Genomic DNA, 25,664 nt, shown 5'->3' on the forward strand with positions numbered 1-25,664 from the left:
CGCCGACGCCGCGCTGCTCCCGCCGCCGCCGCGCGTTCCTTCCGCGCCGCCGCCGCGCGCTGCTCCGGCCGTGCCGCGCCGCCCCTTCTGCGCCGCCGCCGCGCCGCTCCATCCCGCGCCGCCGCGCGCTGCTCCCGCCGCCGCTCGCTCCCGCGCCGCTGCCGCGCCGTTCCTTCTCGCGCCGCCGCCGCGCTGCTCCCGCCGCCGCCGCGCCGTTCCTTCCCGCGCCGCCGCCGCGCTGCTCCCGCCGCCGCCGCTCCTTCCCGTGCCTACGGCCTCACCGGCCGCCGCCTCCCGTGCGGATCGTGGAGGGACCCAGGAGAGGTCGAGGACTCGACGGGTGAGCGAAGGGGGCGATTGAGCGAGTCCACTCGCGGGCCGCGTGATTCCACCAATTTTGCCGTTTCACCCCATACAGCATATTTTGGGTATATTCCCTCCCTGGCCGCTCCGCCCCCTACCGCTCGCGAACCAAACAACGGGCGAACCGGTGCGACCCGACGCGAGTCGACCCAGCTCCCCCAACCAAACACATCCTTAATGTGTCAGGTTGGATACCCTTTGAACCGAACCAATTTCATGGTTCGCTTTTTTTATCTGACAACATGCATCGGTGCTCCACTATGTATTGAACCGATTCAATGGCTAGTTTGAATCGCTTTTTGTCTACATAGTGCATGGTCTTAGAGCATCTCCACCGGGGAGACCCAAATCGTATCTGCCAGCTATTTGGGGGTCCTAGTGAGTACTTTTCCTTTAATTTTGGTACCGGCCTTGTATAAATACATAGAAATGCTTGTAGCATTTTTACTATAATTTAGTACGTTGTATAAATGCGTAGAAATGCTTACTTACATAGTCACTCTATAGAATATGAATCATATTTAGTAGCTAGTGAGTTGCCGAGTTCGTTATTTAAACAACAGCTTACTTACATAGCCACTCTATCGAATATGAAGTCCAATCTTATTGGGATATTGGGCATATATTGAACATGCATGCGTCGGTGTTATCCTACCCCTTATGTTTATGTATCCATATGAACCAAATACTTTGTTCACTTGGTTATGTTATATTTATCAGTTCTATCGAGTGTTGCACTATTTATTTTTTATAAGTGTTTTCTTAAACTTATTCTATCAATTATTTTTGGTTGTATGGCTAGAACCCTTAAGCTAGCACTGCACTAACCATCGACGCCTCAAATGTCCCGTTCAACTCCGAGGGCTGCAACAATGCTACACTAGTCAAACTACAGTCAAAAAAACTCACTGGTGGCTGCTAAAAAACTAGTTTAGATAATTACTCCGTATATATAAGAAAGATCCATCACTCTTATTAGGCAGCCGGCCGGCCGGCGTCGCCGTTGTCTACAAAGCGCCGTGCGCGCTGGCTTCCAGAAATGCAGTCCTACACTACACCAGGCAGCCAAGCAAGAGCCAACCTCGTAACGTAGGCATGGACGTAGAGGCGCCCAAGGACACGCTCCCCGTGCCGGTGCCGGCGCCGCGTGGCAAGGGTTTGCACTGGCTCCTGGTGGCGGTGAACTGCGGTATGCTCTCGCTGGGCACCACGGGCGGGCCGCTCCTCAGCCGCCTCTACTACAGCAAGGGCGGGCACCGGCAGTGGCTGTCCGCGTGGCTGGAGACCGGCGGCTGGCCGCTGCTGCTGATCCCCGTGGCGGCGTCCTACCTCACCCGGCGCGCCCGCGACCCTCGCGCGCCGCTGGTGCTGACGCGGCCGCGCATCCTGCTCGCGGCGGCGGCGCTCGGGGTGGCCACGGGCGCGGACGACTTCCTGTACGCGTACGGGCTGTCCTTCCTGCCGGTGTCCACCTCCGCCATCCTCATCTCGACGCAGCTCGCCTTCACCGTCTTCTTCGCGTTCCTCGTCGTGCGGCAGCGGCTGACGGCCCCGTCGCTGAACGCGGTGGCGCTGCTGACGATGGGCGCCGTGGTGCTGGGCCTGCACGCGTCGTCGGACCGCCCCGCGGGGGTGAGCCGGGGCCAGTACTGGCTGGGCTTCGTCCTCAGCCTCGGCGCCGCGGCGCTGTACGGGCTGGTGCTGCCGCTGGTGGAGCTCACGTACAAGCGCGCCGCCGCGGGTGGTGGTGGCGGCGTGCTGACGTACGCGCTGGTGATGGAGATGCAGCTGGTCATGGGCTTCTTCGCCACCGCCTTCTGCACCGTCGGCATGATCGTCAACAACGATTTCCAGGTCACGCGTCCCTCGCCCTACACTAGTCCTTGATTGATCGATCGAGTAGTTGGTGTTTGCATGGAGCGATCTTGCTAGGAGCGGTGCAGCCTCTAGCTCAGTCTTTTCTATTATAGACCTATCTTATGAATGAATTGGCTAGACTATATAATTTTACATGGTATCATACATCTAAAAGGTTGTGGTTTTAAATTCTAGCCAATGTAGTATTTAAAATAAATATTCGCGGCCTCCTTTTAAGTATCAACAATAAACGTCTAAGTCATGTGCAAGATCTAAAAAAAAAAGCTCACCGGTCTAGATGTGAAGGAAAGTGTTGAATATATTTGCATATAGTCTGTTTCATTAGATCGATTTTATGGTTGAATCAGCTGGAGCATGCAATTAATTCTACCTAGTGCACACCTCTTTTACTATAGATCGTTCTTATAGATAAACCAATTGGAGCATGCAATTTCACATAGCGCACACCTATGATACAAAAGTACAATACTGGCAAAAGGCTGGACATAGACACATAGATCAATGAAGCGAGGCAGGCCGGTTGCCGTCGTTTCCCATCCTCTCTTTATCTCCTGGATGACATCATCGCAGCTTGAACACAAAAAGGGGCATTTGGCGATTGGCCTTTGGCTCAAGTGGAGACACGCGATTTTCAGGGAAGACAAGGAATCAGGACGTCTAGGCCCCACCTAGAAAGAAACGTTGTTTGGTTTCTGAATGTAGGACTACTGTGGTATTGTCACGCTAGGGGTTGCATGATCCCACAGTATCTCTTGGACGGCACAATTTCGGCACTCAAATATATGCCCCACCACTAACCGTCAAAAGAAGGATGCACGGCGCTAGCGTCAGCCATGGCCCAAGTCGGTCAACCCTACCTAATCTAGGAATTGTCGACCCGCCCGTCGCCTAGTCGTTGTCCTTGTCACTCTCGATTTTGATGATGAATGATGGTGGTGGTGGGTGGGTGGGGGAGGGGGCACAATGTGGCCGGTGGGTAGGGCAATGGACCAGATGGAGTCGCGGCGCGAGGGGGAGAACGTCCCGCGCCATTGCGACCCTCCCCACCGCGTTCCACACCACTTCCTCCCTCTCGGCCCTCGCCATGGCCCTCATGGAGGCTCCCCTCTCGGCCTGCTTAGCAGCCTCCTTTTCTGGCGCCTCGACAGATCTAGAGGGATCGACAACTTGTCGCGGTTTAGATGCCAGCTTGTTGACAACTCTCTGCATTGACCTGAATAGATCAAGAGTTTCAGCATAGCGTCCAGCTTGTGTTCATCTTGTGTTCCCTAAAAGAAATGTTCATCTTGTGTTTCAGCATAACGTCCAGGAAACCACATCCTTCTCTGGCATCACATCAAACAGCTCCCGCGCGCCATCCGTACCGGCATCCGTACCGGCCTACTGATCCTGGGCTGGACTTCTTCCTTCACGATCAACAGCAACTGGGCCGCCCGATGGGCCACATGCCTCACCACCGTCTGTGGGCCACCCGGGCTTGCCGGATCTAGGCACTGTCGATGGTACACCCATGTAGTATACCCACAACAACCGGAGCTCGATATAGTGGAGGAGGTCGCCGGAGTGAAAGGAGGAGAGGAGAGGAGGAGGTCGCCGGAGTGAAAGGAGGAGAGGAGAGGAGAGGAGAGGAGAGGAGGAGAGCAGGAGGAGGAGAGGAGAATGAAAGCAGGAGAATATGTGGATGAGGAGGGAGGATGGAGGAGGGAGGAGGGGGTTAAGTGGCCAGCTCCTCCCATTTTGAAATTCGTGGGCGGGAAGCTTAGCAGTGGCGCACCCCACCACTATTTTTTTTCTATTTTTTGCCCAAAATCTAAAACCTGAAAAAAGTCCTGTTTCTGTTTTGAATTTGACGAATCCATTTTTTGTCCAAACGGCCGTAGGCGGTTGAATTTGAATAGGAAATTTCGCGTAGATCGATTTTGATATAAAAAAGTTTTTCATCGGAGGTCGTCGTATGCAACCAGAAAACCTGTTTTACCGAAAGATGACGCCATTTTGCATAATATATCAAAATTCATTTTTTTCAATTTTCACTAAACCTAGATGACATATTACATGGGCATTTCAATGGATTTAATTTTTTGAATTTTCTATTGGTGCGCCACTACTAAGTGATGCCCAAACATGTCCATCCTCCCCTTTACATAGTAATGGCGCACCATGTAGAGGTGCGCTACTGCTACAAAAAATAGTTGTGGCGCACCTCTGCACGGTGCGCCATTGCTATGTATTAGGTTGGGTCAAACCCATGGTCAAACTTAGTGGTGGCGCACCGCAGGAGAGGTGCGCCACTACTACATTTTTAATAGTGGCCCACCACTTTCCGGTGCGTCACTGCTAAGTAGTAGTGGCGCACTGCCCTCCTGGTGCGCCACTAACACCCATCTTACGGCTAGGCCTTTTCCTAGTAGTGGGGTTTCCATTAGGATAGCGTTCGGATTGATGTTTGCAAGGTGTTCGTCCCTATTTCTTGCTTTTCTTGTGCAGTTCTTGCTTTTCACGGTCTCGATTTGCTTAAATCTGTTACTCTAATATCGGATTGCGGTAGATCCTTCCTAGAGCGGACTGTGGATTGTTGAAACTGCCAGATCTTACTGTGCATGCAAAGAGGGGAAGGTTTTTTTGTACCTGGCATACTGGGTAGATCCGTCACTAAAGGATGGGGTCGTCGCCGTCATCGAAGGAAGAGGAGGTGAATTCGATGTAGACTTTTCTCCCGATTATTTAGATATTGTGCTTTTAAAGTTCGTATGCAATCAAAAATTCAGTTTTACCGATACACAACGTAAGTTTGCAAAAAAGTTAAAATTTATGTTTGTTACTTTTCATTAAAACTAAATGACGTAATGTATGGGGATCTCGAAGGACAAGGATTTTGTGCACATGGGAGTCAGTGCTCCCTTCACTTTTGGATTTTTGAAGATTTCAGATTCTCATATTTCTATGCTTTCAAGAATTATGACATTAAATATGTAGATAGATCTGTGTATACGAGAATTGGAATCAAAAAAGTCTCGTCAAAAAATACGTTATATTTTTGGAGATGCAAAAAAGATTAATTTCTAACAGTATACTAACAAAATATACGTACTATTGTACTACTATTTATTGTCAGAAATTTGTCTTTTTTGTATTTTCCAAAATACAAAGTATTTTTTAATGGGACTTTTTTGACTACACTCCTCGTGTCTAAATCTATCTACATATTTAATACCATAATTTTTGAAAACATAAAAGAGTGAGGTTTTGAAAATTTTCAAAAATCCAAAAGTCCAAGCAGCACTTGTGCTCATGTGCACATGGTACTTTCCGGATCTCGAAGGAATTTTATTTTGTTTTAACCATACCTTTTACGAACTATGAGGATTCAAAATCGAGCTCAACTCAACTACGTTGCAGTGTACATACATAACTACAATACCTTCCTTAGTTACCTCATCTTCATCATTTCCAACTTTATAGGTAGGTTTCTCATTACTAAACTTTACTCTGGTGTTTTTACCTCTTTTATTTCTTTTTCTTTTTAAATATTAACATCTAAAATTTTAAATACACGTAATATAAAAATATATTTCATGATGGTTTTAAAAATATTAATTTGAGTTTAGAAATGTTGATAGCTTTTTCTATATAGTTCGTTGAACTTTTAAAAAATTAACCTTTATCCAAATATCATAGACATCCAATTTTGAGATAGAGGGATTAGTAGTTCAGTACACTCCCTCCCTGTCCAATAAAAAACGTCTCAACTTTACCAAATTTTGAGCGAGTGCTGTCTCTTCGTCGGTCTGACTCGGTCACACCAACCAACACATCATATGTAGATTTATCCTTTTGAAAACAAACACTACAGTACAGACGTTCAGCTGGTGTCATCTCCAGGATTGGCCACGGCCACAACAACAAGAACACGCACGAACGACGAACACTTCCGTTCTACACTACACACGGCGGGTAGCTAGTAAACTAAAGACGAACTTAAAACGCATAGCTATTAGCGAGTCACACACGCGCGCATCGTGCTTAGTAGTGGCCAGTGCCGGCGGCAGGAGGGTAGTACGCTCCGGCACCCGCCCCTGGCGGCGGCGCCGGCGCGGCGGCCACTCCATGCTTGTTGTGGTGTCCGTAGCCGCCGGCGAGCCCGTGCCCGTGCTTGTGGATGCGGTGCTCGATGGCCTCCTCGCGGTGGAGCGCCTTGTCCTGGTGCAGCTCCATCTTGGCGGCGGCGACCTTGGCCTTGCCGCGCTCGTGCGCCAGCTCCCGCTCGGCGTGCGACCTCGCCGTCGCCGTCTCGGCCTTCTCCTCCGCCTTGGCCTGCGCCACCTTGGTCTTGGCCTTGGCCGCGCTCGCGCCGTCCTTCACCTTCTCCTTCGCGTGCTGCATCTTCGCTAGCTTAATCAGCTAGCTCCTTCCGTTCTCCGGCCGGTCTCTTGATTCCTCACTGCCTGAGACGATCTGCTTGGTTTGTTTGGATGTGCCGGGCTGCTCGGTCGACCGAGTGAACTTTATAAGGGGCGGGCCTCTCCGCGTGGACGAATCAGCGAGCGACGCGTGGTGGGTACGTGGGTTGCATGCATGTTACTGGATGGAACGGCTCTTCGTGCTGGAGGTCCAGAAGACGGCTAGCTAGGTGGGCGGTCGGACAGGTGCTTCCAGACAAGGAACAAAGCAAGAACACGTACGTGAAGGAATCAATGAATGAATGAGCATGGTCACTAGCTTGGAGGAGGTAATCAAGTCGTATCTTGGTCACACAGACATCAAACTTGGTTTTGATCCCTTAGGTGCCGGCCGTACGAACACCCTCTTTACAGGTCATGGGCTTCTTCTGCACCGTGATTTCCCTCAACGCACAAAAAATTTGGCGATTTGATTTGCCTTTGGCTCAAGTGGAGACACGCGATTTAATTGCACCAAGGAATCATTTGGCCCAACCCAGTAAGAAACATTGTTTGGTGGCGTGAATGTGGGGTTGAATTTTGGTACCGCGCTCGGCAAATCCCAAGCCCACGCCCAAGGTGTTGCACGCCGCCGTTGCCGTCCCCCACCTCCAAACCCTAGAGCTCCACCTCGCCGGTCGATGCTCCCTCCCACCCATCATCACTCTGCAAACATCCCACTGCGCCGCCGCCCTCGCCAATCCCGAGGGAGGGGCGCCGGCAACGCCCTCCGACCCTGCACCTCATGACGTACGGCTTCCGACGGACTCCTCCCAGATCCGGACTTGCCGCCACCAACTCTCGATCTCTACGCATCCGCGACGCCCCCCTCCTCGTCCTCGTCTCTCAAAGTAAGAAACCCTTCTCCCTCCTCATCCCTAAGATCTGCTGCAATTTAATGGATGCTTCTTGCCACTCCATCCTGCTCAGCTGATGCTCCAACCGCCGCCGCCGCCGCCGCCTCCTCGTCTCCGAAAGTGAGCACATTCCTCTACATGAGCTGCCCGGCCACGATCTTCTGTGTTTTCACGCATGCTTTTTTACCCCATCTTGCGCAGGTGCTGCTGCTCGTGGCCTATGCCTGCTTCTCCACCACCGGCTCGCCGGGACGCTGCTGCCCCTGCCTTGTGCAACACCCGCCTCCCCAATCAGGAGGTCGCCCCTGTTTCCCATTCCACCTCACCAACATCACTCGGGATTTTTAATACTGTACTACCCTTTTTCTGCCGATGAATTCACTGAACCAAGTCTCTTTTATCAGGCCGTGCCGCACAGTACGAATGAGATGCACGAGCGGATCAAAACGTCCAGTTGATTTGCATCACACCACACAAGCCAGCTGATGTGATTGCGTGTGTGCCGTACCTACAACTTGGTGGCACTGTAGGAAAGAACGACTACACCTCCTGTTTTCAGTCTGTCAAATGCTGATGCTAAACTCAGTACACGGTTCGTTTGCCGCAGATCATGCTAAACTCTGCCTTGTAACATTGGATGCTTACCAATCGATTGTGCTCCCCCAGGTGGTTGCGTCCTCCGCCTCCGGTTGTTTTTCGACTCGTGGTCATGTCGTGGTGGGGGTGACCTCTGCTGCTGCTGTGGTGGCGGTGCTGTCCACAGGCCTACTCCATGTCGCCTGGATGCTGCTGCCCCTGCCTTCTGCAACACCGTGGGCACCCGTTAGGAGGTCTCTCTTTCTCTCTCCATTACTCCGTTGTTCTCGGACTGCGCCATTTTAATACATACGAATTCTTGTCCATTTCCGTGTTGGGGGGAAGAACAACCAGAAAGAAAATCTTCTTTTTTTCTTGGCTTTGCTTCATATATTACAACTTCAGCTGATTGTCTGTCTAACTCGTGTGTTGGTTAATATGCTGCAGCACGGTATTTCGACTTGTGCTCCGCCGGCTTCCTCATCTCTCAAAGTAAGCAACTTTCGGACCATCTCCCGCATCATCCCTATGCTGCTTGGCAAGGACCACCAGCATTTTAATGCACGCTTTCATTCTATCTTGCTCAGGTTGTGCTGCTGGCTCTTGTGCCCTCTGATGCTTTTCCACCTGATGTGGTGATGTGCCCTACGGTGGTGCTCTCCACCCGAGATCCTGCGGGCGTCCATGTCGCCTAGATGATGCTGCCCCTGCCTTCTTCAACCACCACCTCTCCTACAGTATCGTGTCCCCCATCAGGATGTCTCTCTTTCTCACTCGTCCCTGCAGGTGGTACTGGATGCTGTTGTATTTTATTTTAGCCTAATGTTATGCTTTTTTTTGGGTGGTTGAAGCAGGTTTAGTACATTCCTGGAATTAGACTGTACAAGTGTCATCTTGGTAGGAGAGTGACACTGTAGTGGTCTTATCGTTTATGTCCAACCACTTATATTTCATGACTTGAGCGAGGGCTAATAGTTCCTGTTAGAGTTCTTCGTATGCACATGATACTGTGATAGTACTGTAGTCGTTGCTAGGCTCACGTGTTAATTCTTTGTGTTATATAAGCTCCAGGGCCTGTATTTCGCCATGTTTGCCCTCTTTTAGGCTGCATGCTTTGCTTTAGAGCAGTGAAAAATTGAGGTGATATTGGAATCCATGTTTAGCTTGGCTGTGTATTGATGCACTGTTATAACTTCTGATGGCTTCTGGGATAGAATTGGGTGTTGTTTTCCCTGGGCTCGTTGTTTCTTCGTATTGATGCATTTGCTGGTTTGTTCCATCTCTGATTCTCTTTTGCACGTTTGAAGAACAGATGGTACAAACATTAACATACATGCATTTTGTGTGCCGTTTTGCTCGGAAGGTTGTTCCAGTCTGTGCTCTGCGCTATTGGCTCTCTACGTGTTTCTCTTGGATGCTTTGCCATTCTCTTCCGGCCATGAACATCGTCATATTTCACTAATCCTGCTCGATATTGTACGGCAATTATCAGTGTTTGCTTTGCTGACCATGCTTTCTTCTTGTTTGAGGATAACGAGGACTAAACGACAGCAGTGGCATTCTTTCACTCCCTGTGGTTAGGTAAGTTTCTGGTTCCTCGCTTTCTTCTGGCCACCAAGCCTTTGATCCTTGTTTGAATTATGGTGGTGATGTTGATCTGGTCACCAACTTTCCTTTTTGTGTTGCTACGATTTTGACATCTAGGCCTGGTTATGAGAGGTGAGGGTGCTGTAATTTGAATTTACATGTCCATTTGCTGAATTTATCACTTCTTGGTGGAGCTAATTTTTGGTAGCACTTGTTGGTGCTGGGCTGAACTTGACATAGTGGCTATGCTGTTAATGCTGCCTTTTTAAATATGAAAAACTGGGCTGTGCACTCCTACGACTAGTATACATGAGTGCTGGCTAGTAGTTTCCATCATGTCATCATTCTACCATTTATTCATCTTGCTGGTTGAAATATGCGTCTGGATTGTGTGTTTGATTGTCTAGAGGTGTGTTGTATGCACTCGTACTGTTTGTTATTTGAATTGTGGTCTGGATGTCCAAAAGGGGCAAAGGTCACAGCCAAATTTCGGAGTGTGCTCTGACCATCATGCCAATGATGGTGGACATGCTGGTTTATCTTCAGTCTGGTAGTTGTATAGTTAACTAGAACTGTATGTGGCAATGGCACTATAATAAGTGCTGTTGTAAGTAGTTTTCTTCTGCATGCTTAGGATTGAGCGAGTATGTTTTTATTTCCTAGTTCCCTGAATTCCATTGATTAATTAATCCTCCTATCTACTATCGATCTGTCTTGAAATGAATGTAAATAAGTGTTGATCTCTGTCTCTGAACTGAAAAGAAGAAACACTAACCTTGTGTTCCTTGCTTGTTTGCAGTTACCATGTCTGCTCGGGGCTGAAGCGCTTGAAAACGAAAACAGGAGGGAGTTGGGAGGCATGGCAAGGGGAAAAAAACCACCTGAGGCTATATTTAGGCTTGTAGTAGCTTGCTAGCTAATTGTGTTCCAGCTTGTGATTCCATGCATATATCTAATGTAATAATGTCTCTCAACCTTATAGGCTTAGCACTTCTATTGTGATCTGAAATCACACATGTTTCGGTCGGCTGTATGCACAGCTACTGTATACTTGTTTGGTCTGTGATCTGAATGTCCCATAAAGGGCAAATGTGATGGCCAAAATATGAACACTTTCGCTAATTAAACATCATTTGTTTTATTAGCGTAGTTACTACTTTCTTTTTCTTAATTAACTGCTAGATTGTGCGTTGTGTGATCAGTGGAATGTGATTGTAATGTCTGAAAAGCAGATGGCATGGCGAAATTTCTAATGCTCTAGAAAGTTAACCTTTTATTTTAAGCTTAACTATGTTTAAACGGATGTGATTTTTTGGCTCTTAGGAAGTAGGAATGCATGAACCCGTTTTTGAAAAATACGTCAGAAGAAGAACTAAAAAGATGTATGGTGAATTATATGGGTGGTTTGAAACTAAAGTACTCTTTCCTTCCTAAATTAGGTTGCCTATAGTTTTTAATCAAAGTGAAACTTTTTAAAGTTTGAACAACTATGTACAAAAAGTTCAACATCTAAAATTTAAATTTTAAATGCACATAATATGAAAAAATATTTCATGATGGTTTTAAAAATATTAATTTAGAATTATAAATGTTTACACTTTTTTCTATATAGTTGTTCAAACTTTAAGAAGTTTGTTTTTATTCAAAAATTGTACCATCCCATTTTGGGATAGAGGGAGTATCCAATTATATAGATAAATTGCAAAGTTCATGGCGAAATTCTAGACTCTTTTGCTAATTAAATTTTTCTTGGTTTTTTTTTAGCTTAGTTACTTCTTCCTTTTTCTTAAATAACTACTCCCTCTGTCCCACCAAAAATGTTTCAACTTTGTGAAAAATTGAATGTATCTACTCACTTGATAGTGTCTAAATATATCCAACTTTGTGATATTTTTGGTGGAACGGAGGGAGTAAGTTGTCAGACCATTTTTCTTTTCCAAGAAAATGGACGAAAGAAGAAGAAATGTGAGGTAGCTAGCTACATTCAGAAAAAGCAAAATGAATCGATCTAGCTAGCTTGACCGTGCACTTCAATATCTAGCTTGTACGATTCCCGCCTTGGGTCAATTAATGTGCGCGTACGTCTATAGGCATCAGATATTCATTTTTTTTTGAATTAAGGCATCAGATATTCAGATCAAGCTATCCATGCATACTCCTGCCTACCTAACTAAGTAACTATCTATGCTCACCTATTAGGAACTAGCAACGTGCACACCAAATAAGCTAGCTATCAAGTGAAGTAACTCAACATGACCATGATGTCCGACCTTCTCTGTTCTTGTAGCCTGCCGGTGGGTTCGGTGGCTTCTATTATAGAACTTTGGTGAGAACCAACAAGCAAAGACGGACAAGGCAAACCTTTTGCTCACACATAGGCCGGATAGAAATACTGGTGTTGGCGGAGCCGGGATTGCCTAGGAGGAGGCTTTTATCTTTGACATCGAGATTACCAGTACGGAGCGAAGAACAACTGATCCGGGCTTCCTCGCCGCCAAGATTCAAAGTGTAGCACCCTTGTAATTGAAGGGCATGATGTCTTTGACTCATCAACCATCCTCCCACGCGAGAGGGGCTTACCTTTTGCTTTTTCCTCCCTGAGCTACAAAAAGGGCGAGGTAATCACACAAGATTAATCATAACCCTGTATGAAGTAGGACCTAGCCCGTTGTTTCTCTAGAGAAAAAGCAGCAACGACTTTAAGAAAGAAAGAAAGGAACGATAAGGACGCAAAAGCAGAAAATTCATCCATTATCTCCATCTTTCAGTACAATGATTATGTAGCTACTCAAAGTTTGCTTGAGCTAGTTGCATGCATGACTGCTGCAGGTAGTGTGAGGAGTAAAACGCTTCGCTCGCACCCCCGCATCGCTATGCTCTTGGGTGACTCGGGCAGTGATGAAACCATGGCCACAGAGCCCCCTCCTTCCTCTCCCTTGCCGCCACTAATGTGGAAAAATTGCAGGTATTGTAACAATAGCAGCAGAAGCTGGCATGCCACTATTTTTATTAGATGGTGGTGTTGTCTAGGGAGTGCTTGAACGAAGACCATCACTCATATTTTTGATCGCCAGTGATCTACCTAGCTCGGTCCATCGATAAGAAAAGAAGCAACGCTCTATGGCCATGTAAAATGCAAGGTGCCCAATTCATTCCCGGTTGTCCGAAGATTTCGCGGATTTCCACCTATTTTCGTGTAGGCGATAACACTGTATTTTTTTGGGAAATTTGCTTGCCTTCCATGTGTCGTCTTCTCACTTGATTATCTTAAGAATGAAATGATAGCACGAGACTCTTCATAGTACGTGCCTTCTCGTAGCCGTGCGTCCTCGGGGATCTTGTTTGGTGCACCTGGATGACAGCTACCTATCATTTTCATGTGTCGTCACATCGTCGCGTGTCCTTATTTCATGCATGAAAGTAGAGTTTTAACATAATTTCCCGTGCGTTGTCTTGCCGGTATAACACCGTGATAGGGTTTTGGTTGTCCGAAGATTTCCTATTCTTCCCGCCAGTTTCTGCGAGGCTATGTCACAGGGCCAAAGTGTTAGAAGCTTTATCACCAGTTTAGGCTATATGGATGGATAGTGCCACCTCCTTGGTCGAGAATTTTGAACATCACTAGAGGTGTCAACTGGGTCCTCTGCAATGTAGTCGATCTTCTTGGCCCAGAAAAGATTATCGGTTAGACCTTGTTCACCACACCTCGCCTTGTTGTTCTCCGCTGGCGCACACACGACTCATGATTCTGCGAACCAATAATACTCAAATGAGTTGGGTGATTGGTTTTTATAACTTACATGTGGTAGAAAAATGGTGGGAATTAATCTTAATAATAAAATGAGAATATTACAGACAAATGAACTTGAGAACTGATAAGAATTAGGACAAACTTTTCTACAAAGGGACGGAAACTATCGACCGGCCTGAACAAAACCGAGTCTGGATGTAAGCATAATTAAATAATGAATTTGGCTACTAGTTAGAGTAAATCAGCTACTCCCTCCATACCGGATTTGCACACTTCAAGAAATAAATTTGACTACTAATTTAGTCAACAAAATATAAGATATACATCTCAAAATTATATTATTGAAAACATTTTTTGAATACGAATCCAATGGTATAATTTTTGTGGCATATATCTCATATTTTGTTGGCCAAATTTGTAGTGAAACTTATTTCTCAAAGTGCGTAATTGCTCATTAATCCGGTAAGGAGGGAGTATGCATCAGCACATTCATCTTTCCCCGGCATGCAGTCAGCGTTGCATGCAATGCATGGATGCATGGACGGCCATTATGTATTGAGCAGTGTGGATTGAACAACATGTAAGCTCAAATCTTAGACCACATCCTGAACATGCATGCAACTTACTCCCTCCTGTCCAAAATTTGTTGCATATTAGGTTTGGTCAAAGTTAAATTTCGTAAAAATTTATCATCTATATTGATAAAAATATAAACATATAGAACAAAAGAATAATATTTTGGAATTGTTATGAAATATATTTTCATATTATATGCATTTGTTAATAGATTTTTGTATTATTATCTATATTTTTGGTCAAAGTTTGTATAGTTTAACTTGCACCAAAAATTATGTGCAACATAAAATAGGCGGTAGGGAGTACGAGTCATGGATAAGATCAGTCAAACTTGGCTACTACCTCTTTTTTATTCAACACATGCCGGCAGGTACGTATGTCAGCTACACCACCCAACGTCAATTTAATACCACCGGACGGGAGTAGTTCGCCCTTTAATTGTAAATCTTGTCTGTAAATCTTGACTAGTTCTTCAAGATGGTGGATGATGATGTGCTCAGCTCTCTATCAGCGTAAGCTCCACAACTTCATTGCTAGAGCTGACTACGAGGCAGAGAACATGAGGTCTGAGGGCATCTCTAGCGGGCTAACCTAAATGGGCGACTCAAATGGTTTGTTCCTATCCATTTAAGTTGGCCCGTGGATAGTATCTATCCGGCGGTCCGGCCGGATCAGACAGCACGCGCAGCGGCGTGATTCATTCGGTCTACTGGCTACTTGGCCCATGCACAGGAAACAAATAGAAAGGTATAAATTTTAAAAATAGCGTGAATTTTTGATTAAAGGTTCATTGATTCAAACATAATTTACATAGTTTAAACATAATCAGGTGCCGTTGTCTTCTTAGTCATCGGAGATGAGGTTGACGAATGGTGGTGGCATCTAGAGCTGCTGCGCCCAAGCAGGCACCTCCACTGGTGGCGTGTGCTGCCGAGGAGTCGGCTACTACGCGTAACGATGTGGTGTCGCTGGCGATGCATACAGGGGAGGCACCTCCAGTGGTGGCGCGTGCGGCGGAAGCGGTGGTGGCGGCGGCAGGGAGGCCACTTGCTCCGCCACCATGGCCGAGAGCTGGACGACGTCCTCCAGCCCTAGCCAGATGTACTTGGCCTCCTCGTCGGAAAATGATACTAGGCCCCCTCATAGCCGTCTGGGACGGCCGGCTCCAGGTTGACCTCGGCTGGAGGAATGTTCTCCATCTCATCGTCATCGTCATCCGGCCTCGCTAGCGTGGCCGAGCATGAAATCCCGACGGCGTCAGATAACCCGGTGCGCCTCGTGCTCCCAGAAGAGAAAGGCGCACCAGAAATCTTCGCACTTGTAGACCGCCTCGTGCTGCAGCGCCGACGGCAGCATCGCGATCTGGCGGCTCATTTCCTAGCGTAGCGCTGGTCGGTCGTGGGCGGCGGCGGAACAGGGGAGCCTCCCCTATTCATATGTCAGCCGTGGGGGAGGGAGACGTCGTGGTGAAGGCAGGGGTCGTGAACGATAGCCACTGCCTATCATTTCACGCGTTCTTCTCATCGGCATGGTGTCGTGCTAGGATATTGGATTTGACCATCTCCATTCGTATTTAGGTAACTTCCGGTACATGACTATAGAGATGCAATCCTGGAGGCCCTGGAGCACCCTTTCGAGAATGGTCTATGCACGCGACCTTCCGAAAAGCGGTGGAGAACGAACTCGTGAATGGGCTTTTAGAACAAGTTGGATTCCCACCCCGGCTCCTTGGTTCTACGAGTGCGGCAATGGGTCCGGCGGCCGGCCACTCTACATGCAAAGGTTCCACGCAACCAAATGATTCCGATAAGAGGAGATTGGTGCCCCCACCCCATTTTGCCGGAGGGAGATGCAGGTATAGCAGAGGCGGCGAACCTTTGTAGAAGGTGTTCCATCTTTGTTATCTAGGTTTGCGGCGCAAAGTGAAGCACGGTGGAACCTGGTTTTCCTCGATATTTTATGCTTACAAATAACTACTTAGGTACGCGCCTATCATCGAAATTGGGCGGGAAAACCCCAAATAGTGTGGATGATAAGGGGGGATAGGACTTACAATGTTTGTCTTTCCGCATGAAATAATAATGCATGGCAATAATAGTAGTGAGATCGGACGGTTTAGTCATTGTTTTAGGTGCATGCAGTCCGGTGGCTTTCATCGATCTTGTTGGCAAAGAGTTGCTGAGACATGTAGGAGTTAGCCAGCTGCTTGGTGGGAACATATCTTAGATCAAATGAATAGTTGTGAGGACAATGAGCTTGTCCTTCAGATTGGGAAACATGAGGGTGTGGCCGATGAGGTGCTTCAACGCGTAGGAGGCAAAATGATGTACAAAATGATCGGGCACACATATAACATGGGGATCACCACCATCTGGTCACTCCTCTCAGTCGCCTGTCTATTCACAATGGAAACAGTGGGTATGGGAGAACCGAAAGCGAGCGGGAGTAGGAGCCCCCGCCTCCGCCACCTCCATCCCAATCCCTATTCATACTTCTAAAAGTTCCGATGACATCATCGTAACCTTTGCCTAGCCCTGTCACCACCACCCGTCGGGCCTCACCGGCTGTTACCTATGCTACTACCTGTGGCCCGTTGTATCTTTATCTATCAAGCTTTACCGCCGCCCTTGACAAGTATTAGTATAACTTGTGTTTGTATCGGTATTAGTCTATATATGTGTTGTACCATGTAATCACCCCCAATTAATGTAAGAGCTGATCGACATCGATATGGCGGAGGTGGAGAAGCCTGGGAGTAGTTGTTCATCGTCTCCATCTTGGTCAATGGTGCAGATCGAGTTAGGTCGTTGGATTTGATCATTCTTGATGTTTTATACTAAGAGAATACCCAGATTTTGTTTGTGTTGAAAACGGAAATAGTAATGCCAAACAATAAAAAGTCGCATGAGGCACATTTGAGCATAAAGATATGGCCCGATAAGGCGCAGCAAGAGACGACACATGGAGTGACGGGTCTTATGCTATCATTTCATGCATAAAATAACAGTAGTAAAACAAAGTAATTAATTTCATCATTGTTTTCCACGCACATGCAGTGCGCTACTTTTCATCGATCTTGCCGGCGAAGTCTCACTGAGACGCATACGTGTAGGAGATAGCTAGCTGATTGGAGGGACATAACTTGGATCAAACGAACAGCTGTGAGGATGAGAAGCTTGTACTTGAAGAGCGGGGGTTTAGGGTTTGCTCGGATACGTGTGATAGGAGGCCAGAAAATCCCTCACCGTAGCGTTACAAGGATACGTTTCGGTTGGTGTAGTACACCGTTCTCAATACGTATAGGACCAATATTACAATTCTAACAACCCCTTAATCTAACCTCCGGAGAGATTTAGATTATGATTAAACTAATTTAGGTTCTTTACATGCAAGACCTTTATAAAACCATCTACTACTGGAAATGAAAATTGCACGTTTTTTTAGACGCGGTTGTAGTTGTGGATATGTTTTGCACCATGTAGAGGTACTCGGGATGTCTTGCAGATATTAGAGTACACAGTTATAAGAGAGACCACTAGTTTTGCCAGATATTAGACTGGAGGAAACCCACCGGACGCACACCAGTTTTTCCAGAACCGTATGCGCGGTTGTAGGGCAGCACAATTGTGACGCCGATTTTGTCGATGCAGTCGTATCTGCCGAACATAGTCAATGCCGTCATCGCTGTCATAGACGCGGTCATGCCATCGCCATGACTTGCAGTAGTAGTTGTAGATGTATGTCCATCATGTGTTGGTAGCCACGACGGTAGTGTGTTGACAAAAATGTTCGCGAATACCACGTTGATGTAGATCTTGGCGATGATATGTCCGCCAGCGTGCTCTGCATGAGCTTCTGGAAAAAACGACACTAGATTGTTGCACACAACAAGAGCCGGAGTGAAAATACCACTCTCTGAGCCAGATTTTTCAAAAGAGATTAATACAGTAGAAAATTTTAAATTTAAAGGAAGCGGAAAGAGAATGCAACTGTTTCTGTAGTAGTTATTACTTAATTAAATAAATGAACTAATAAAACAAATAAGTCAATCCTCGCACGTGGTAAATGCATTTAAATAAAGTAGTGTTACTCCTACTTACTATAAGAAGCCATCCATGGGGATTTAAACTCAATGCGTAACTAACTTTTCACCATGGACTTACAGATGGATATAAATTGCATGCATATATAAAAGACAACATCTACATTATGCCAGGCCCATGTGGCAGCATGTCTGGCTGCCAAAACATACATTAATTAGCCCAACAACTGCAAACTAGCTTGGGCCAAGTGAATGTACCAGCCCAATAGTAGAACCGGAGCATCACATATGGTTTGGCTGTTGAACCATTCCAATATTTAGTCCCACCTTGCTAAGCCAGAGAAGTTGAGAGCACCTTATAAGGGGAAGTGTTTTGTTGTCTCCTAGGTAGTAGTGAGAGATGGAATATAGACTAATAACGCGTGCGCTCGCGTGAATATTCGCGTGAATATTTTTTGTATATATCTTTCCTCTATATTTTTCTAATTGTGTAGCTGCGCCTCGCCCATGCCGTGCCAACCCAATAACCCATCTCGTAGACGCTAGAAGCCTGCCTTGGAAGCCAAGTCGAGCATCTCCCATTGACCGGGGCCATGCAAGCCGGCCGCCTGCATGTAGCTGAACTGCACCATCGGACATCGTCACTAGTAGAAAAAGGGGTCTTTCGTCCAACCCTTTAGTACCGGTTTCCTTACGAACCGGTACTAAAGGGTGCATTAGTACCGGTTGCACTGCACAGACCTTTAATACCGGTTCGTGACAGGAACCGGTACTAAAGGTACCCTTTAGTCCCGGTTCGTGTCACGAACCGGTACTAAAGGTTTTTCCTGCTCCCCACGCACCTCCACCCCCCCCCCCCCCACCGTGGATCGTCTTTTTTTGATTTGTAAAATACAAATAAAAATGATAGAAAATTCAAAAAAATAAAATGTTTTCAGATTGTTGTATGTTATGCAACCTAGTATTGGGGAAAATTAACAAATTTGAATTTTCACTTTTTTGCAAAAAAAGTTTTGGAAAATGGTAAAACCGCAAGAACTTTTGCGTACGACGTCGAAAAAAAACGTATAATATATCAAAATCATCGTGGGAAAAAGTTACATCCGAATTCACCAGGGTTTACCCGGTTAGCCAAATTTTAGATTCTCAAAATTCCAAATCAAAATATGAAAGCAGGAAGATTTTAGGTTTTTTCCAAAACTTTAGAATTTTATATATTTTTTATTTTTAAAAAATTAAAATTAATAATTATAAGATTTTTTGATTCCCAGAATAACTATTACTTTTATCAAATTATAAGATTTTCAAATTTTCAGGTTTAAAGTTTGGCAAAAAAATATTAAAAATATATAAAAATAATACAAATTACTTTATTTATTTATATAAAAATAATACAAATTAAAAAGTTAATTTTATTTATTTATTCAACATTATTATTACATCATTACTTTTGTTTATTAAAGAAATTATTTGCAATACAAATAACAAAGAAGTGTCACATTGACCAACATGTTAATAGGATTGATATGATACTACTATCAACAACATGCGCGCGAAGCACTTGGAAGTGGGACGGAAAGGAACCCGGAAGTTAAGCGTGCTAGTGTTGGAGTAGTGTGAGGATGGGTGACCGACCGGGAAGTTTGACCAAGGGTAAGTAATTGACTAGAGATTAAGTGTAGTTAGAGACTAACGAAAATATTAGAAATTATGAAAAAAAGGGAGTGAAAAATAATTAGAAAAAAAATGGATAAAAAAAATTAAACGAAATAGCCTTTTTGTGAAAAAAAAATAAAAAAAAGATCTCCAGCCTCGCTGGGCACCTTTAGTACCGGTTCGTAAGGAACCGGTACTAAAGGGTGGAGGCCTTTAGTGCCGGATCTTTAGTACCGGTTCCAAAACCGGTACTAAAGACCCTTTCAAACCGGTACAGAAGGGGGGTTTCTCTACTAGTGCGTCGTTTTCTCTGCGTGCGCTAATCCCCTCTCTGGCCAGCCATGGTGAACCATGATCCTTCCACGTGATGGCGCGGCTAGTGCTATGTGGGCTGTAGGGAAGGATCTCCTTGAGACTTACGACGTGAGTGTCTCTATGTATGAAAGAGAGGGCTGGCGCGGCGGCAACTCGACCAGTTTGGCCATGACAATTTAGAGCGTTCATTGTGCAAACCAGACATTGCATTTCTGAATCTGTTAGGGCTGATTGACATTGAATGATTTCTCAAAGGATGTAGACCATTCATAGGTTAGTACATAACTAGTTGAATGCCCGTGCTTCGCCACGGTTCCCTACCTTATGCCTCGTGTAAAAATATTACATGACTCCCTACTTTATGCATAGTGTTACACGTATTATACGTGTAGATAACACACGTAAACATTTAAGTACATAAAAAATAATCACATAATATTTAAAATATCTAAAGGTTTCATCACATAATTCAGTGTAATGAGTATAAAATGCAACGACCACCACATTACTACCTATATTATTTATTAAAGCCATGTGCCCGTGGTGCGACTAAGATATGCTCGCACAACATTTGGAATGTTGTCTTCAACTTCATTTGCAAGGTACTTGAGTATGTGTATCAAAAAAATTCTTTCTCAACTCGTAACCATCCTGCAGAAGCAATCTATTGAGTTAGCATGAAACTTTCTTTTCATAAAAATATAAGAATGTGAATATAAGGTACTCACGGTGTAAATTGGATGAACACATCTTTTACCATCCTATGAAAGCATAAAAGTAAATAGTACTAACTAACCAGACAAATTTCTGCAAATAAATGAAAAATATTATTATCTTAGTCATTAGAACAATAATAAAATAAATGTATTATAATGATAACCACAGAAATCACATGTTGGGGCTTGTTGGTATTGAAATACTGTGAGGGTATTTATGTGGCCAAAAATAAATATCAGATATCCATCCAGTTTGTGCTATTTCAAGAGCGTAATTTAGATACAACGAGTACCTTTGTAATTTTAATTGTACCTCTATTTTGATAGAAGTTCAGAAAAGGGGTCCAAAATAGATACACGACGCTCATGTTTGTCGATGGTGAACAAGATGAAGTCCCCAACTAATGCGTGTGGCAAATAAATCTGCAAATGGTGACCACTAAAATACATAAATCATGGTAAGAATGGACAAGGGACCTTACACGATGAGATATTATTGTCTATCTTAGATCGACTATGCAAAAGTGTTGCCAACTTATTAATATTTGGTTTTGTGTGCCAACTTGGATGTCATGTACCATCGAGCATCGCTGACTGAAATATAAGAAATAAAATTCAAAACCATGGCAGTGACAATAACCATGTGAGTATAATAACTTACACAAAATCAGTCCATGTTGTGCACATGAGGCTCTATCAATAATTGTATCTTGCCGCATGCCACTACGTGCACAACCATGTTGAAATTATGCTTGTCCATAGGCTGGTCCATCCTGAGTATGTCTTGAATTTGCTTTAGAGTTAACCCTAGTGGATAAGGTTTGGAGCTTCACACTCATTCTTGCACATGCCCACATACAATATATATACGTATTTATCATCTATAATTGGACACGTAAATACATTTAAATTAAGAAAAATTTAGACATTAATGTGTAAAATAGTGGTCCATTGTTGACTATGGTTGGATAAGAATCCATCGTCGCATGTAAGACATTCTAAATTATCATTAGTCAGCAAGGCATCACCTATGTCCACAACTTGGTATTTCTAGTTGCGGACATGATCAATTCAACAAGAGCAAAATGTTCGGTGGTGCAAACATATGCTGCCATGATATATGTAGGTGTGCCCGATTAATTAGGTAAAACATTATCTAGCAAAAAGGAAAGGAGGATAAGCTGAGCGGAACTAAGTACCTTTTGGAATAATCTTTATGTTCGTTTTTTGGCTTATTAATTATGTCGTGCAATGATTATTTATGTATGAACCTCATTTGGATTGGTAGAAGTCTTTGAATCAAGGCCCCCTTCCATTAAGATAGCCTTAGGGCCTACGGAGGTGGCTTCTTTTGGAACATCGACATCTATTTCATTATTGTCCATGATCTGCAAAAGCGCAATTTTTAGAAATAAATTGTTAAGATTGGCATATGGTAACATGCTTTAAAAAATATAATCGCTCCTTTGCTTGTGTAAAACTTGATGAATTATTTGTCTATTCCACCAACGGTCGTATCTTAGCATATGTCGATGGGTTCTTTCGAAGCATCTGCAATATCTGTCTCTGGGGCATCCATGATCTACAATAATAAATATATATGTTAAATGAAAATGTGGAGATGAATATTTACGATCTCAGAATAACCAAAACATAATAACTATTAATACAATTTTGTAGGTCTAGCATGTTGGACATGATTGATTATTAGAAGGTAGAGCTGCACACTATCCTGCTTTGGTTCCCTCGCCTTCCTTGCCGCTTTGGCGGCAGGAGGGGAGGGGGTCCTGTTTCTCCGTTTTGTAGCTAGGATAAGAGCATCTCCAACAAGCGCACTAAAAACTGGTGCGCTATAGGTCGTTGCGACTGCGCTGTAAACATTTGCTGCGCGCTGCTCTAATTTCCCCCCGCCGGACGCTGTATTATACAACGCGTGCTCTGGCGCGTAAAATGTTCCTTCCCCAGACGCTGTATTATGCAGCGCGCAGCGCGGCGGAAACAACTATTTCGATCATTTTTGGTACGAAATAGATCAAATAAAACACAAAAAATTAACTGAAAATACGAAATATATTAGAAAATTCGACGGTACAACGACATTTATTTGAAAACTACCCTAATCTACTCCGAGTCCCAGTCGAAGTCCGACGAGTGGGTGGTGTCGAACACCGGAGTGGATGTCCACTCGAAGGAGGAGGAGGAGGAGGAGGAGGACGAGAGGACGATCGCCGACAGCCCGACATCGTTTTTCTTCTCCTCCGCCTTCCTCGCAGCCTTCTCCGCCATCCTCGCCGCCGACGTTGGTCGCGGTCCATCTTCTTCTTTGCCGCCGCCGCCTTCTCCTCCTCCATCTGCGCGTAGAACGCCTCCATCGCGGCGACGTCCTCCGGGAACTGCCGCGCCCACTCGAGGCGGAGGCGCTCGTCGCGCTCCGCGATGACGAGCCACTGCTCGAGCTCGCGCTGGCGCCGCTGCTGCTCGCGCGTGACAGCCGGCGACGGTGGCGCGAGCGCCTCCGCCTGCTCCCTCGTCCACACATCATGGAAATTCATTGTGCGGCGGGAGCGGCCGAGCGCCGAGCGATGGCATCGTAGGCGCACGCCGCCTCGTGCGCCATCTCGAACGTGCCGAGGCGAATGCGCTCCTCGCCGGAGCGGATCTCGGCATCGAAGTGGCCGCTTGGCCGCGCGCGAACGCCGCGGTAGCCGGAGGAGGAGCGACGGCGGGGAGGCATCGCGTCGGCAGAGGTGGATCGGCGGCGCGGGCGCGACGTGGGAGGCAGAGCGATGCGCGAGAAAGTGGAGCGACACGCGTGCAGTGAAGTTTCCGGGGCGGTTGGCATGCGCGCGCGGCAGCCGAAGCGGCAACTTTCCCGCGCGGGATAGAGCAGAAGCGCGGGCGCGGCAAAAAATTTAGCACGCGCGGCATTTTCGCGCGCCTGCTGGAGGTTCGCGCGGGCTCCCGCTCGGGCCGAATTGGCGGTTTATTTAGTGCGCGCGTCTTTTGCCGAGTCTGTTGGAGATGCTCTAAGGGTTTGTCTGCTGTGGTGTGTCGTTCTAGTGGTGGGAGCGACGTCCGAGCGAATAAATCTGCCTAATTCTACAGCCACACCAGCGGCCACCTTCACGGCAATGTCTCGGAGTTGATTGCAACATGTGCTTGTCGATTCACTCACGACGCCTGCGGCCATGCACGGCGCCTGGGTCACTCATGTTGCCTGTCGCCCGTCCTCGGCCAGCTCTCTCACAGCCGCCCCGTCCATCGGCGTCGAGCAGGCACGGAAATAAGGAGCAGCGGCTAAGATAGGGATTGTTGTTCCTTATTTGATGCTGGTTGTTACTCTATTTTGCTTCTGCGTGCAATCACAGAAGAGATTGTTGTTCCTTTTTTTAAGCTGATTGGTTGGCTTTTTTTTTAAGATTGCGTTGAGATAAATCATCTTGGTAGGCGATGTGGGGGTATTATTGTCCATCCTAAAAATGTGACACCAGGCATTCACCAGTTTGCTCTTAATAGTAGAGATTTATGCGTTAACAAGTCCCCTGAATTGATGCGTTAACATGTACCCTGACTTAGTTCTGATTGTATGTTTCATTAAGCTGACCACATACCAATGGTTTCTAGCTACAACTGGAGGGATGGGAACAACAATATATTTCCCATTGCATTTGGTATTGTTGACAATGCAAGCAGGAGTTGGTTTCTGACACAATTGAAGTATGGTATTAGTGAAAAGTCTGGCCAATTTGGTAATTCTACCATCATTTTAGACAGGCGGAGCGTAAATACATAGAAATGCTTGTAATATTATTCCTATAATTTTGGTACCTTGCATAAATACATAAAAATGCTTGTAGTATTTTTCCTATAATTTTAGTACGTTGTATAAATATGTAGAAATGCTTACTTACATAGTCACTCTATCAAATATGAAGCATATTTAGGCTGACTTCTTTTCGGCTTAAGCTTATGGAGAAGCCGGCTTTCTAGGAATCGGTGGGGAGAAACGGTAGTGGGGAGAAGCTCCTAGAAGCCCCACTGGACACTTCTTGTGGGCTTCTACAATTTTGGAAGTAATATAGGATGTGCAACAGAGAACATCAGATCTTGGAAGTAATATAGGATGTGCAGCAGAGGACAAAATGGAAAGAAATCAGTGAGTACCATCGGCTGGGACGTCGACATCAAGCGTCGGAGGCGAAGCTAGGCGCGGCGGAGGCGGAGGTACGAGCGGCGGAGGCGGACGGAACCGTCGTCTTCGGGCGGACAGGCAGGACCTCCAGGGGGGACTTCAGACGCCGAGCGGGATGGAGATGAGGCGGAGAAGCGGTGGGAGGCGCCGGCGGCGGGGGAGCAGCGCCAGCAGCGGGGGTGGGAGGTCAAGAAACCCTATCGCCCCTGTCGCCTGGGAACGATGCGGGGTGGTGCCGCCGGGCGTACCGATTCGTTTTGCCTTTTTTTCATTTTCTTTTCTTTCCATCCCTGGTGGTACTCTGGGCGGTGGCACGAGCTGTAATTTGAAGAGAAAAAGATGGGCAATTTCATATACCGCTTCGGGTTGTAAACGTAGAAGCTTGGGAAACTCTGGAGAAACACCTCCAACCTAGATTCTCAAAATACACATGAAGGCAGCTTAACGGTGGAAATAAGCTCGGTTTAAGCCGGAGACTTCTTTCGGGCTTCGGCTGTTCCCGACCTCGAAGCCGGACTAGAAGCCGAAAAGAAGTGTGCCTTAGTAGCTAGTCAGTTTCTGAGTTCGTTATTTAAACAATAGCTTACTTACATAGCCACTCTATCGAATATGAAGTCCAATCTTATTGGGATATTGGGCATTGAACATGTGTCGGTGTTATCCCACCCCTTATGTTTACTTTATTGTATCCATATGAACGAAATACTTTGTTCACT

At 46.0% G+C, this 25,664-nt stretch overlaps 2 protein-coding genes and 1 long non-coding RNA gene across 3 annotated transcripts; 2 read left to right on the forward strand and 1 right to left on the reverse strand.

The window, feature by feature from the left end:
* Positions 1-1,458: 1,458 nt before the first annotated feature.
* LOC124704332 (purine permease 1-like) lies at positions 1,459-2,250 on the forward strand. Its single transcript, XM_047236588.1, has one exon. The coding sequence runs from the start codon at positions 1,459-1,461 to the stop codon at positions 2,248-2,250; it is 792 nt and encodes a 263-aa protein (XP_047092544.1).
* A 4,014-nt stretch (positions 2,251-6,264) lies between these two features.
* Positions 6,265-6,624, reverse strand: LOC124704342 (late embryogenesis abundant protein 6-like). Its single transcript, XM_047236600.1, has one exon. It carries the CDS (start codon positions 6,622-6,624, stop codon positions 6,265-6,267), a length of 360 nt encoding a protein of 119 aa, XP_047092556.1.
* Positions 6,625-8,015: 1,391 nt separating this feature from the next.
* Positions 8,016-10,841, forward strand: LOC124667715. Its single transcript, XR_006991376.1, has 5 exons — positions 8,016-8,129; positions 8,204-8,367; positions 8,561-8,605; positions 8,701-9,694; positions 10,500-10,841. It is a non-coding gene; the product is annotated as an uncharacterized LOC124667715 (long non-coding RNA).
* Positions 10,842-25,664: the final 14,823 nt, after the last annotated feature.

This window comes from Lolium rigidum, chromosome 1 (assembly GCF_022539505.1).
Source record: "Lolium rigidum isolate FL_2022 chromosome 1, APGP_CSIRO_Lrig_0.1, whole genome shotgun sequence".
NCBI classification, from domain to species: domain Eukaryota; kingdom Viridiplantae; phylum Streptophyta; class Magnoliopsida; order Poales; family Poaceae; genus Lolium; species Lolium rigidum.